This window comes from Castor canadensis, chromosome 6 (genome assembly GCF_047511655.1).
Source record: "Castor canadensis chromosome 6, mCasCan1.hap1v2, whole genome shotgun sequence".
Taxonomy (NCBI): Eukaryota; Metazoa; Chordata; class Mammalia; order Rodentia; family Castoridae; genus Castor; species Castor canadensis.
Window position 1 is genome coordinate 97,988,088 of NC_133391.1, and position 16,260 is coordinate 98,004,347.

Consider the following 16,260-nt stretch of genomic DNA (forward strand, 5'->3'; position numbering starts at 1 on the left):
TGGCCTTTTAAATGTCATTTCCTTCCCCCTTTGATCTATAAAATACAAAATATAGTCATTACTTAATCTCTATAGGGAAAAAATGCTGCATACTTTAGTATGAGGCAACTGGGAGCATTTTTATAACCTTTTAAACCACTGTATACTGGTTTAAAAGATGTAATCTTAATTGTTGTGTTCAGTTTAACAGCTCCATAAGAAAAAGTTCATATAGTCTTTAAAAACACATGCTAGCTTCAAAAGTTTGGAGATTAGCCTGGGAAGAATTCAGCTGGTATGGAAAGAAGACAACAAGTTTTATCTTTATATACTGAATTACGTGTTTTCTTGTGTATGTGTATTCCTGGCAATTCTAATTTCTCTTATGTTTGGAACACAAATGTCTCTGGGCACAAAAGAAAAACCAGATGGAGCAGAAGGGGTTTTTGTGTGTGTGTGTGTGGAAAGAGGGGAGGAGGCTAGGCAGAGAGAAAAACATTGCTAAGAAGGCACATTTATATTGTTAAAAGCAGCTTCTGTAAGGTAGAAATAAATATATTTTAGAATTGCTTAAGGTTATCCCTTCAGTGCCTGAGAACAAGTACTGTGCATATGGTTGGAAGGTTTTTCTGTGATTCAGAGTAAAAATAATCAACTCACTAAGCCCAGATTTACAAGAAATGGTGCATAATTTGTAAATATTAAGAAATATGTGGCAGTAATAAGCTTTTGTGCTATTCTAGGGAAGCCTAAGTAAGATCTAGCATTGCAAAACAACTTGATACTGTACCAGCCAACAATTTGCTTCAGCAGAGGAGCATTTGTGCTTATGAATGTTTTCCGTAGCAATCATTAACCCACCAGGGCTTCAGCAACCAAGGATTTACAGGCAGGGATAGATTGAATGCTTACCAAGTGCCAAACTCTACACTATTACCTCCTTTCATTTTTACATCATTTTGTACAGTAAATAGACCCATTTTACAGAAAAAAGCACTCAAAGCTTAACTTCTAAAATTGTGTATATTCTTAGGCAAGCAGAGTCTGCTTAAAAGATCATTCCCAATGTCATTTTTTAAAAATAGTTGCTATAATTCAAAAAAATGTAAAAGAGTTGAGTTGTGCTCAACAAGCTATATTCACATGCTACCACTTATCATTTGGCACAATATAAATTCTATGGAGGACTGCCAGGAGAAAGAAATCCTCTTCCAAAGAGTAACTGCGAATTTGAACCTATCTATAATGAGGAATACAAGTTAAGTTATGGAACTTCATGGAAGTCAAGGCCAACGTGAGCTAATTGATTACTCCTAGGTAACATCAGGGTCTTTGGATTTGTCTTTGGCTTTCTGTAATTTTTTCGGGTCTTACTAATTTTCTTTTGACCCTCCCATGTCTTAGGTGCCAAGACATTTTCTTGGTTTTGATGGACTTTGTCCTCCTCTGTTATTAATTAATCTATACAGAGGAAGTAGTTGGTAAAATTTCATGGGTATATATTTGTTCCTTTTTTCATTTACCTTCTACCTATCTACCAATCCACATTTCTTGAAGATTTTTGTGTTGATGTCTCAAACACTTAAAAGTCCTTAAGTGCTAAGTGATGGGGAATATAGCATAGAAACTAGAAAGAGTCTTTGTTTTAGGTTGCAGACGTGTGGGTTTGTCCCCAAATATTTGCCTTGTGAGCACAGGGCATTACATTTTTGGAGAGCCATCTGCAACTGGGTACTGATGGCTTTTACTTGGCATAAAGGTTATTGGGTCTGCTTTGACGGCTTGAGCCATGGGAGAAGGAAGAGTTACTGCCATGGGCGCTGTACCGTATGCACACAGCTGGTGTCCATAATGTATCTTCATTGTTGGTCTCCTTCCCCAGACATGAGAGAAAGACGTGCTTTGAAAAATAGGAGAATCGTTTCTCATTAAAATTCCCATACAAGAAAAAACTACGTTTTTCACTTCCCTGTACTTTTGTCCACCACTAGAACTATTTTAAGCCAAGGTATTTTTTTTTTAAATTATACATGGTAAAAGGTAAATTTAAAACTCAAGTATTTTTAGGCAGTGATCTGAGTCAGTTAAGTGAAAGAGTACCACAGAACTTGTCTTTCTCCATGAAAATTAAAAGCTCTTTATTTTTATTGATCAATACCACATACCAAGTATAGTTCCTGCTAGTTTTATACTGTACTATTAGATGATCTACATACATTTAGAAAGAAAGAGTCATGTTGAAAAGCAAGTTCTCTGGACTGCTGAGTTCAGATCCCAGCTTCATCTAGCAGTGTGACCTTACGTATATTTACCTAACCTCTCTATGTCTTGGTAGATTAAATGAGCTAATCCATTTAGACTGCTTTGAGCAGTTTCTAGTAGCTGGTAATAAATCAATAAATCTTTCTTCTAATTCTTTCAGTAACCTACAAGGTAGATAAAGTGTTGTTATCCCTAATTTAAGATAAAGCTGAAAACTGTGAAATTAAGAAACATATCCAAAGTCACACAGATAGCAACTGTGACAATGGGGTTAAACATAGGTTTATTTATTTCTCAGCACAGAGGCTTGGGTAACGTTTTCTCATTTGTTCCTATAAAACTGGACCTGGTTTATGACATAGTGGTGAGTAGATCAGTCATTTCTCATTCACAACATTTATCATGTGTAAATACTTTCTGAAAATGAAGTAACTGAATTCTGCCGAGCACTGACGGGTTATGGAAATGTAGTCTATGGAGTCAAAAAATTTTATGACTGTATATTAAGAGAAAGATCTGATGTAATAAGCCTTTTCACAGATGTTTGTGACTCTGATCTGGAGCAGGAAATCCTAGCTGGGTAGGGGCCAAAAGCAGCCTAATAATTTTCCTGGCAACAATCCTGTCTCTCTCTGGGAGGGCTCATCACCTTTTTTGCATCTGAGAAGATACCACATTTGTCTTATGGCAAGGAAAAGTATTCAAGAAAGCATTTATAACTATTCTCTACTGAGAACTTTAAAGTCTTCACTGCAGAACAGGGTCGTCTTTGGTAGAAGATCTAATGATAGGTCTTAATGCACAGTGGTAATACCCCACATTGATCACTGACAGCATCTGCCAGCAGGGACTTCTAGGAAACTTCAAATGATGAAACTTCTCTCCTGCCTCACTGCTGCCTCCACATACTCACCCAGGCCTTTCTGCTCATTTGTTCCTTCAGTGTCTGTTGTCCCTGGAGTTCTTTCTCTTATGGTAGGCATGTCCCCCACCTCCACTGCACTACTCCTAGGCAATCTCTTCCTCACCCATAGCACCAATAACTTTTTCCGTGCTGATGACTTCCAAAGCTAAATTCCTAGTCTGGATCTTTTTCTTATGCTCTAGGCCCATCTCTCCGTTTCAAACTCAGCTCCTTATCCCTGTTGTGCTGAACCAATTTCCTTTTCCATCCAAATTTGCTTCTCCCACTTTTTTTTTTTTCAGACAGGGTCTCACTTTGTAACCAGGCTAACCTCAAACTTATGATCCTCCTATAGAGTGCTGGGTTTGCAAGAGTGTGTCACCACACCCAACTCACTAGTCTTTAATCTGTTCTGCACACTACATCCACAGGGATCTTTCTAAAGAGTGATGCATAGAAGAAATGCTAGGAATCTCTCTGTATACCTATCCTTATCTCAAACTAGCAAAAACACTATGTCTTTCTTACTATTGTTTATGTCTTCTCTTCAACAAAATTGGAGAAGAGGGCAAAACAGGTTCTGCCTGGGAGCGAGGAGGTGGGGGGAAAGAGAGGGGGCGAGGGGCAGGGGGGAGAAATGGCCCAAACAATGTATGCCCATATGAATAAATGAATAAATGAAATAAAGAGCGAATCTGATAATGTCACTCCCCTATTTAAAGTACTTTAAAACTACTCTGGAGTTCTTCAACATTAGTTACAAGGTCCTTTGTGATTAAATGCTCCACTCCCCCATGTCTGCTCCAGCCTTCGCTCCTCCACTCTCCTTCCTCCTATGACACACTTCAGGCTCTGACCAAACTGAGTTTCTTGTAGTTCCTTGCATGTGTCCCATTCTCTTTTGCCTTCTAGGCTTTAGTTCAGGCTGTTGCATCTGCCTGAGTCCCCCACCTGTCCCAGTTAAGCCTGTCTACCTTGCCTAATATCTGCTACAGGTCTGAGTGTAGACATCTTCTTCTAGAAAATGCCTTTCTCTGGTTCCCCATGTTTATGTCAAATGCCTCCCCCTGGTATTTCCATCACACCCTTTACTTGCCAACTTAAATATTGGTCATTTCTACTAGTCTGTAAGTTCCCTTGGTATTAGTCAAACTTTCATCACTGTGACAAAATACCTCACATAAAAATCATAAAAGGGGGCTTACAGCTTCAAGGGCTTCAGTCCATGGTCACTTGAGTCCATTGCTCCTGGGCCATGGTGAAGCAGAACATCATGACATGAGGAGGACCACATGGTGGAGCATGGCCGATAAAAAACAGAGACAGGAGGTGGCAAGGGGACAAGATACGGCTCAAAGGCACACCCCTAGTCATCTACTTCCTCCAGCAAGGCCCAAATCCTACCGTTTCCACCCCTCCAAGTAAACCCACCAGCTGAGGACCAATCTGGTCTCCCACACATGAGCCTGTGGGGGACATTTTGTATTCAAACCATAACAGCAGGATCCATGCTTCGTTGTTCAGTATTGTCTCCACCATACCTAGCACATAACTGTATGGAGGCTGAAAGGACATAAAAAGTAAGGCCTGACAAAAAGTTTGGAGATCCCCTTTGTAAGAACAACATGTGTATTTGTGTATGCATCTATATTGTAGATTAACTTTTTCCTTTTCTGTGCTTTGGGTGCTGCTTTGCTGCCGTCATGGGAGAAACCCATGCAAGTAAGCTGATGTTTGGAAAGTTTCTGACAAGCAGGGAAGGCTGCTGGCATCCATCCCAGCACTCTGGCAATTTGACCTTGGGCCTTGCTGTTGTCCTGTCAGAGCATATCTATGTCACAATGGAGTGAAGAAGGCATTGCTGTGTGGTATAAGGTGATGACTCTCCTTCATCTTCAGTGGGGAAGCAAATGTTTGGAACATTATCCTTACTTCTCAGTATGAGTAATTTTACATGACTTCTCTCCAGAGAGTATACTAAAAATTTTATTGTATATATTTAAGTAGTATAATGTGGTATTTTGATATACATGTGCATATGTATGATGAGATGATTGCCATAATCAAGCTAATTAGAATATCCTTCATCTCATAAAATTATCATTTGTGTGTGTGTGTGTGTGTGTGTGTGTGTGTGTGTGTGTTTTGAGAGCATTTACGATCTCTCAGTAAATTTCAAATATGCAGTACTTTGTTATTAACTGTGGTCAAGCTATGATTTGGATGTGCCATGTCCCCAAAGGTTCATGTGTTAGAGGCTTGGTCCTCAGTGTGGAGGTGTTGAGGTGGGGGAACTCTTAAAAGGTAGAGCCTAATGGTAGGTCATCGAGGTGCTGTCCTCAGAAGAGATCAGTGTGGTTTTCATTGGATCCCTGAGTTAGTCCTTAAGAGAGGATCATTATAAAGAGAATAAACCTGGCCACGTTCCAGTCTCCTTAGTGTCCTGGTTATGTGATCTCTCCCTCTTGCATATGCTCCTGCCATTGTGAACATTTACCATGTGGCCCTCATCAGAGTTGATGCCAGCACCAAGCTCTTGAACCTCTAGAACTGTGAGCTCAATAAACCTCATTTCTTTATAAAGTTATCCAACCTCAGGTATTTTGTTATAGTAATGGAAAATGGCCTAGTGTAGTCATCAAATTCTATATTAGCTTTCCAGAATTTAATCATCTTTTAACTTAAAGTTTTACTCTCTGTGTTATGGTTTGGATCTTAAATGTCCCTCAAAGGCCATGTGCTAAAGGTTTGATTGCCAGCCCATGGCACTATTGTGAGATTATAGAACCTTTAGGAGGTGGGTCTTAGTGGAAGGGAGTTAGATCATTAGGGAGTGTGCCCTGGAAGGGTAAACTGGAAACCCTGACCCCTTCTCTCTCTGCTTCCCAACTTCTATGAGGTAAGCAGTCTTCCTTTATCTGCATTTACACCACCATATTGTACTGTGCTGCTACATGCCCAAAGCAATGGTGCCAAGTGACCCCAGAATGAAAGCTCTGAAACAATGAGCCAGAATAAGCCATTTTTATTTTATGTTGATTTCTTCAGCTATCCTGTCATAATCATGGAAAGCTGACAGACTAAAATCCTTCTCTTTACCTCCTTAACGATTTTGTAAACTGCTGTTCTACTCTTTGTTTCTGAGTTTGATGTATTTAGATTCTACATATAAGAAAGATCATACAATATTATTGTTTGCATATGTATGTATTTCTCTCTTTAGCATATATGTCTTTCATGTCTGGTTTATTTTGTGTAGCATAATGTATTCCAAGTTCGTCCCTGTTGTTGAAAATGGCAGGATTGCCTTCTTTTTCAAGACTGACTAAAGTTCCATCGTGTATATTCACCACATTTTCTGTATCCATTCACCTGTCCGTGGACACTTAGGTTGTTTCCACATCTTGACTGTTGTGCGTAATGCTGCAGTGAACATGTGAGTGCAAATCTCTCTTCTGATTCATTTCCTTTGGCTATGTGCCGAGGAGTGGTATAGATGGATCGTGCAGTACTTCTATTTTTAATTTTGTGAGGAACTTCCATGCTGTTTTCTATATTGGCTGTGCCAATTTATAATCTCACCAACTGTAACTGGTTTTCATTTTCTGTACATGCTCATTAATACTTATCATTTGGCTTTTAATTAATGTCCCTTCTAACTGGCGTGTGTGGTTGTATGTCTGTATTGAGCTGGTACAGACTTGCTTTTATTATTCCCTAAACAATACAGTATAGCAAAACTATTTACAGCATATTAAGTTTTATGAGTAATCTAGAAAGAATTTAAAGTATAATAGAGAGGCTGGGGCTGGGGTTCAATGGTTGAGTGTGTGCCTAGCATATGAGAGGCCCTGAGTTCAATCCTCAGCACTGCAAAAAACAAAGTATATGGGAAGATGTGGATCTTTCTTATGCAAATACTACACCTTGTTATGTAAGAGACTTGAGCAACTGTGGATTTGGGAGGGCAGGAGTTGTGGCTATATTTTATTCTATTCTATATGTAGTTTTTTCATTTTGTTGATTATTTTCTTTGCTGTGTGGAAAATTTTTAGTTTAATATAGTTTCACTTGTTAATTTTTGCTTTGCCTGTGCTTTCAATATTATATTTAAAAAGTCACTGCCATAACCAAAGTCAAGGGATTTCCCTGTTTTCCAAGAGTATATATTAATGAAAGGAAGGTAACAGCAGAAAACACTGGAAAGCAGCAGGACCCTTAAACTATGCAAGACTGTTCTCATGGTTTTGTGTGTAAACTAAGAAGTACCAGAAATATTTTTAAAGTACACTTTACAGGGTAGATGTGCATTGCAGATCTACAATGCTTAAACATCATCCTATACTTGTGGGGAGAGAAATCTGATATTTCCCAAAAGATTAAGTAATGTCATTTGATATGTGCAAGTGCCATGCATAATAAGCTTCTCTTATCAGAGGAAGATTGTTTATGCTTATTATCTTTTTTCAATCCATGGCAAAGCAAATACACCGTCCCCTGGGCAGAGGTGAGTGGCTTTTGAGCTTCAGTCTCTCATTTGCATGCACCCTGGCCGTGTATTTACAAGGTCACGTAAAATTTGCAGAAATAAGGCATTGTAATCATAGCTGATTAAGAACATTGACTTGAGATGACTGCCTCTTATGACTCCTACTTTCCTAAATATCAGGTGGTGCGTCTATTAATTTGGTTCATTGCAAACATTTCTGCATTTCAGTCTAGTGTATTTATTGTTCTTCAAAATAAATATATTGAACACAAAAATGCTATAAAAATATAAAAGCATTCATAAATGTTTAATATAGAAAACAAAAGTTCTTCATAACCTAATCACTGCTGTTTGTTTTAAATTCCTACTTTTGTGCATACTATACTGCACATATTTGGTTAAAATTATTTTAAAATATTTTTCACAAAAACAGAGTCATATATTGTTTTGAAACTTGTATTTTTCACCTAACAGTTTATCTTGGATATTTTAATAAATTTTGTTCTGCTAATACTATTAATTTAGTCAATACATTCCTTATATTTGGGTGTTACAAGTTTTTTTTAACTCTAGTAAGTGATGCTGTGGTCAGTATCTTTTTCCAGTTATCTTCAGGCATTTTCTGTAATACAAATTTCTATGCACAGAACTGCAGGATCAGAAGCTGTGTATATATGCATCACATATGTGTGTATATATATATATATACATTTAAATATATATTTAAATTGAAAGGATGTTTCCCAATTGCACTTTAAATTACCAATGTACACACTCACTAATAATGTATGAACATGCACATTGCTTTCACCCTTGTAAACCCAATATTATCAAACACTTAAGTCTTTGCCAATCTGAGAATGGTGGGTAAGACTTTCTTTAATTTTTATGTTTTTACTAATGTGGTCAAGCATCTTTTCATACCTTCATTGGTTATTACCTTCTGTTACTTGCCTGATCATATACTGTGCCCTTTTTGAAAATAAAATGTTGAATTTGCTATTATCTTCTTATTGACTTTTAAGAGTTTGAGATGATCTAGGATATTAGCTCCTTATCCTAGCATGACACTTGATTGCAAAGGACACTTAAACTAATGCATTTTAAACTTCCTGCTATGAAGGCATTTATAAAGCCAATGATGCTGCATGTAGCTCACTAATAATGTAGATTTTTTTACACAGTTAGAAATCTAAAGAAGTGAGCATTAGTCACAAATTTACTTGGAAGGTAAATTAGTTCTTTCTCATGGGCAAAGTTGTTACTCTTCTGTAAGTCAAGGAAGGCACCTAAATCTGGAGCAAGGGTCCACTTGCCAGGTTTACAAAAACCTCTGTGATTAGAGGTTAGTTTTTATTCCAGCTACATGTAGTTTGTTTTTATTTCTCCTGATTTTACTGCCTCATGCCAGTGGCTCTACATTTAGCACTTAACATATTCAGAAAATTGGACATATTTTAATATTATAGGAATTACTGTTTCTGAAGAACTTAGGAATTTAGCACCTAGATCAAATTACATGTAGTATTTTTTCATGGAATCCATTATATTATCTTAGGTGACATGGGTAGCACCTTATCTTTAATTCTGACACATGTTGAGTACAATGAAAATATATTTTAAAAATGCATAAGCTGTACTTGCTGTAGACATTGGGGATGTGAGAAAAGGAAGATCTATGAGTAAGGAATTAGAAATTCAAACCCCACTGGCCCACCAATGTGTCTGTTTCTCGGTATTTCCCTCATACTTTAAGAACTATTTTGAACTAGATGCCAATGTTTAAAATGGAAACATTTCTATTGAAAAATAGATTTTTGGCAGTAATGAACTAAATTCTTGTTAATAATGAATTGTAACCATATTGTTGCTGTTATTCTCATTGGGACAGGGTCAGTAGTCTCCAATTGTCCACAGTTCCTGCCACTGTGTACGGTCTTACACCTGGCTTCTTACTCATCTGTGTACATGATATGGAGTGCTCTTTTTTTATTTGTAGGCAAATAACAACTTCATAAGCATTTATGTGAAGGAATTACTTAATTGTTCATTAATAAGTTGAAGACATCATAAGGCTTCTTGCTTTATAGTTTTTTCTTGGTACATTCATCTCCTGGAAGGATGATTAGAAAAAGAGAGACACTAGAAGCAGTCAACATTCTAGAGATATTTTCTTCTTCACAACCATTCCACTAGCTGGTGAAAAAGACGATTGGGAAGTTTTATATTTCCTGGAGTTCCACTATCTTGTGCTGTAATTTTTTTAGGTCTTTCTGTACTTTATATTTCTCTAAATCCATTTTTGTTTTCTGTATCTGTTGGAGGGAGTTGAGAGAGTCATGAACTGATTTAAAACCTGTAAGAGGAAAAAAGAATAGATAGACTTAAATTAATCAATACATTGGAACTTAAAAATATTTGCTTAATCAGCGGTCCTACTATAACTGGTCATCATTTAATTCAAAGTACATTGAATTCAATTAAGAAAAATCTACAAATGTACAAACTCCATTTCTTGTGTGTCATTAAGAAGTATTAGTCATAGTGTTTTTACTTGTATCTAGCTTTATTGTGAAAGTTTTATTATTCTCCTTCCCCTTACCCCAAATATATTGTATAAAAAGTAATTCTATTTGTTTAGTTATTTGTTAGAATTATTTTTATTACTTTATTTTATTCTTTTTATTGTTGTGTTAGTGGTAATTGTGGCATTTACAAAATTTCTTAGAATATATCACATGTATCATACTTGAATTCACCCCCTCCATCATTATCCTTTATTTCCCCTTCCGGTTATTCTATATTTTAAGAGAAATTTAAAGTATTTTCTTTATGTATGCTTTGGTAAGAGATTTGTGTGATCTTTTTTAAAAAAAAAATCTTATTACTCAGTTGAAAGTAAAGACTACAGATGAGATTTTTAAACTTCTCTGAAAGTGACCTGTTTTAAAGTCTAAAGAGTAGCCCCCTCCTGCCTTCTCATCACTTCATATCTCTCTTATGCATGTCTAGTCACTCATGACCACAAATCTACCAGACCTCAAGCTTCTTGGGGAACAGCCTATTTTTTCCTCACTAAAGCTTCTCACATAGTTGCTTCTTAGCACATTTTTATTACAGACATGAAGGAGTAAACCATTAATTTAGATCCCCCCTTTACCAGAACTCCCACTTAGTGAAATGCAAAACCACATAGATTGTAAATTTTTTTTCAGCTCATCCTGAGGTTGTACTAATGGAATAAGGAAAATTAAACCTTCTGGAAGTTAAAGCAGAGAGCAGGACCCTTGTTGGAAGGGTCAGTTAAGTTTGGGACAGATCACTCATTCTTTGACTTAGTGGTGGGAGGCAGATGTTGTGAGGGTTAGGTTTCTAGGTAGCAAATTCTACTTGTATGCCAGGAACGTCTCTAGAATGAGGTCACCACCAACGTATCTCTTTACTGTACCAAAATTTCGTAGGATTTACACAGGAACTTTTCTGACATCTACAGGACAGAAAACGGGTTGGGATTCTGTGTAACAGAGCACCCCTTTTTCTTGGTAGTTCCTCAGAATTGTGACTCAAGGCAGATGGCTGCACCACAGCACCTATCCCACATCCTTCCCTTTGACAAATTAGATGAGTCTTTCAAATTAATTCTCTTTGATGTTAACTCAGCTTGACACTGAGCCATTAGCCTCTCAGGAAGAAAAGCAACCATTACACTGGACTTTGCCAATTCATCTCTCTTCCTCTAAAGGTCAGATTTCCAGTCTGACATCTGTCTAGGCTCATTACCTGCAGTTCAATGAGAGGGACATCTGATTTAGGATTCTAATTACATAATATACCCACAAGTCGGTCTTGGTGATTGTCAAGGACCTTACATCTATCAATTCTATGATTTAATAATCTCAGAGAGTTTAAAAAGAAAAAAGTTGGTGACAGACATGTAGAATTGGCAAGTGTGAATGAAGAAAGTTGATTCATTTACATTCCTTCCAGGGGTATACTAACGTCCTGTGGGATATTTAGAGAAGACAGTTAAACACAGGATGAGGTCACTAATGACAAGACTGATCCCTGGCCACTGGCTCGAAGTAGAAAATTCCGTCAAATTGGACAGGGGAGGACAGATGTCCTATCTGCTCACCTGACTGATACTCATTCTGCATTTTCTCTAATTCACCCCAGATCTGGTTTTCCACTTGGTTCATCTTTTTGGACAGTTTATTTTCTATGTGCTTGATTTTGTTTAGTTCTGCTTCCTGTTTCTGTGAGTTAATGAAATTCTCTAATTTGCTTGAAAGCTGCAGCATTTTTTCTTCCATTTTATTTTCAGACTTTTCCTAGAAAAGAGATCATGAGACAAAACTCTTCAGAAAGGAAAACTTAGGTGGGTTTATATTTTAGCTTAAAGAAAATGTTTTTAACATACTCATTTTTCCACATGAAGGATGAAAATTCAAACCAAGTTCCCCTGTATCTAAAATTGTGTTCATGAGCATAACAATTAATCCCTTTGATTAATTAATTAATTAATCCCTTTGATTAATTTCTGCAATTCTACATGTTATGGAAGGAGAGAAAAGAAAGAGCTGTGATTTTGCTGAAATGCCTGGATGATTTAGAATGTTAGCCTAGTGTTTAAAGAAGCATAGTAAAGGAAGATGTTTTCCATCCTGCTTTCCCTAAACTACTTGGACATGCTTCTAAGCGTTACATGTTCTTATTCCCTGGAACTTCATTTCTCCACGTGGACATACTTCAGCCAAAATAGTGACTCTCCGTGCCACCTGTTGATTACAATCACCTAGATCATACCCTACCTCTAGAAATTCGGATTTGATTTGTTCATGATGGAACTCAGGGATTAGTGAAGTTGAAAAGCTGGCCAGGTGGTTCTGATGTGCAGAGGGTGGGGAATGCAGAGGCAGCCTTAGGCCAATTAGCTTCTCTCACTTCCCCATAGGGAATTTGGGAGCAGGAACTGGGCATGATTGATATTCCTCTCTTTGACTCTGCCTCAGGAATGGTAGATTCAGTCTTTTCCTTGCAGAAGGCTTCTGCCTGCAGGATGACCTCCTGGCCCACTCAATGCTGCTGATAGAGGAATTTGACCAACTCAGGGTGAAGAACTAGCACTGGCAACTGCAGCTCTGACTGCACATACTTTGGTGGCCTTATCAGTGACAAAGTTGTTATGTTTACCTCAAACTCTCAGACTCCTATGTCAGTTACTTGCAAACTCAGCTGCCTGAAGCTCTTCTACTGAATCACCTCATGGTGGCTAAACACAGACCACTATGAATGGCCCTGGGCTGCCCTCCCTATTGGGCCCGTGTGTTGGGAGGTGGTGGCAGAAGGGAACTCTGAAATAGATATATTTCTCATATACCTTGGCAGCTTCACCCCAAAGCCTGGCGCTTGTTTTATAAGGTCTGATCTGGACAAGATGTTTTACAAACTTGACTTATTAACATCTCTAGAGAGGTTAAATGACTTGTTTGTGTAGAAGTTTCCAAGCTTTCGTGTGCCCAACCATTACACAGAGAGCTTGTCTAGAAGCTCAGATTCCCAGTGGTGGCCCTAGACAGTTGACTCCCTCCCCCAGTTCTGGGATGAGAATCTGTATTTTTTTTAAATTATTTTGGTATTGGGAGCACATCTTGAGAAATGCAGGCTCACACAGTTGGGGAGTAGCAGATAGGACCAGAAGGAGGGCCACTTTCCAATGCTATTGCTGTGCAAAACTTAAATAATTTACTGATGCAAACATTACAACCAAGGTGGAAGCGCAACTTTCCAGACCTTTACTCATGGCTAACATTTACACTGTGACCATGCAGCTGTACTTCATGAAATAGCAGAACTCCTTACCAGTTTCTCCTGTACGACTTTCAGACATTCATTTATGTGGCACAGGTGGTCTTTTCTGTATTTGATAAACTGGTCTTCTGCCCATTTTTGATTGTTCTCAATTTCTTCATACATATTACTTGACAGTGAATTAAATCTAAGGAAAAATGTTTTGTAGTGTTTTAAGGAGTGAATTTAAACATAAAACAAAATTTTAGGGTCGAGAGGTAAGATTCAGCAAGACAAGGCTCAGTGTGCTTAGCCAAGCACTTATGGGTGATGTGGGAGATGGAGGCAAGAAAGGTGACTCTGGGTCCCTACTCTAGGCTTGAGTTCAGTTCAGCCAATGTCAGCAGCCTTCTGCATACCCTAAATGTGCTCACACACAGTGAAAGGCACACTACCAGCTTGCAGCTAACCATGGCTACATATAAATGTTTGTTACCATGCAGAATTCCTCTCAGGGCCCAGGGCTCAATGTGGAGGAAACACTCTGATAAGTCACTTGGGGTGGGGGCAAGTTACTCTGTGGTAGGGGTAGGCAAACTTTTTCTGTAAAGGACCAGACTGTAAATATTTTAGGATTTGTGGCCTCGTGGTCTTCGTTGCAACCACTCAACCCTGTGTCTGCAGCAGGGGAGCAGCCACAGATAACACACAAACAAATGTGCATGGCTCTGTTCTAGTCAAACTTTATGTACATTGAAACTTAAATTTCACTAACATTCATAGGTCATGGAATATAATTCTTTTAAAAATTATTCAAAAATAAAAACCATTCTTAGTTGTAGGCTGAGGGTGGTGGTTTGCTGACCCCTGCCCCACAAGTGCCACTATGAGTCAAGGAGAAGGACTAGGTTAGAGAGGACCTGCACTGTCCAGTAGAGGAGGGAAAAGCCACAGACAGGAGGGTGAGGAAAGATCCCCAAATGGACCTTGAGAAAATAATGTCCAAGGGATATTAGTTGTCTCAGGTGAAGTCTTCTGTAAAGTCTCCATTGTCTCCAATGTATCTGTGATGAGTGGATTTTTTTTGGGGGGGGGGGATGTTTGTGCTTAAAATTGGTTCTGAGTTGCTCATGCAGAGCAAAAACCAGGAATAGTCAGCTTGCAGAAAGGGTCTGTTGGCATCAGATGGTGTACCATGAAGTGTTAAAACCAGACAATGAAGGATTTTCAAAAATGAGAGTGGAAGTTATAGAGGGTAAAAGGATTACAATCATTTTTCATCAACCTAAAAGTCACTGTGGAATCACTGAGGGCTTAAGCAGAAAGGGGAATCAACATCTGAAGTGACAGTTAGGGGTCTGAGAAGAGGTGGGTCGAGTGGTACAGCCTCATGAGTGAGTGGTTCCTGTACATGTTTTCTGCATATACATGCTCATGGTAAGATGTCCATTTCAAATTCTCTTTTGGACTAGGTGAACTTATTAGATTGGCAGGAGCAATGCATGTTGTTATTGGACATACTCCTTAAAATGTGTAGTATCTTACAATTAAAGTTATAATTTCTCTGATGTTTTCAGGCAAATTATATATAGATAATTTAGTGGGTGATCTTCACTGGAGATTGCTGAAGACATACTGCATGTCCATGGCTTTTTGTGCTCCAGAAAAATATTCAGACTCATAATTAGAAAAGACAATTGCTATAAAATCATCTCCATCGTGATTTAGATCAATGGCTCTCAATTGTAGTTAATCTTGCCCCTTTCAAAGGACATTTGGTGATGTCTGGAGCCAGTTTTGGCTATCACCAGTGAGACATGCTTCTGGTATCTTGTGGGCAGAGACAGGGATGCCGTTAAAAATCCTACCATGCAGATAGCTCCACCTCAAAGAATTCTGCAGCCAAAATATCAGTAGTGTGGAAGATGAGAAACCCTGACTTAGAAGAAAAATCCAAGGAATAGAAAAAGAAAGTTAATTTTCCAGTAGTTAAATTAGTTGTACAACAGTTAAATTCAGATCTTCATCCCCTCTGAAATCTCACACTGCTTTCAACACAGAGGGATGTACTTCTATAGAGAAAGCACATCATGATTCAGATGGATAACCCAGCAGTGAAGAACATGAAGCTCATTTCTCCTGTCTTTCCTAATCAAGTCACAATTCCCAATCACCTGTGCTACTGGCTAACATCTGTTTGATCTCAGACACATAAACCCACCGTTACGTGGACAGCTTCATTTGAGCCATTTATTTCCTCTATAAGGAGTAGTTGTCCTCAGAATAGCTACTGACTCTTGCCCTCATTTCATTCAGATCTATGTTCAAGCACCACCTTACTACAGAAGTCTTTTTTTGACACTCTATAAACAATGACTCCTCTTATTCTCTTACCCTACTTTATTTTTCTCCACAATGCTCATCCTCTTCCAGTATACACTAATTTCTGTGCTGTTTCCTCCAAAAGAACTTTAAGCTCTATGACAGTAGAAATTTGCTTTGTTTCTTACTATGAAGAATACCTGGACTGTAGTAAGTGCTTAATTAATAGTTATTGTCTAAACAAACAACATATTCTTCCTCATTAGATACCTTTTATTAGGACTGATGACAAATAACATATCAAAAACTCAAGAAGTTATTTAGAAACCTAATTGGCTTGATTTTCATCTTCTCCTGCATCTGATGGAAGTAGTAATTAATAATTATGGTTAAGAGGGACAGTAATTCCCCAAGATATCCAAGAGATAGTGTTAAAATTGAGAATCTAGCCTTCAGTGCTCACCTTTCCTGTATAATAAATGTAAAAATTTACTCTTATTATGTATACAGTATT

General features: G+C 38.0%; 1 protein-coding gene across 1 annotated transcript in view; it reads right to left on the reverse strand.

The window, feature by feature from the left end:
* Positions 1-9,372: 9,372 nt before the first annotated feature.
* The window catches only part of Fam81b (family with sequence similarity 81 member B), a 47,517-nt gene continuing 40,629 nt past the window's right edge, over positions 9,373-16,260 (reverse strand). The window contains exons 8-10 of the mRNA XM_074077063.1: positions 13,497-13,632; positions 11,770-11,965; positions 9,373-9,990 (exon numbers count right to left, since the gene is read on the reverse strand). Of these exons, the coding sequence (XP_073933164.1) occupies positions 9,857-9,990; positions 11,770-11,965; positions 13,497-13,632 (466 nt within the window). The 3' untranslated portion in view covers positions 9,373-9,856. The remainder of the gene's footprint in view (positions 9,991-11,769; positions 11,966-13,496; positions 13,633-16,260) is intronic.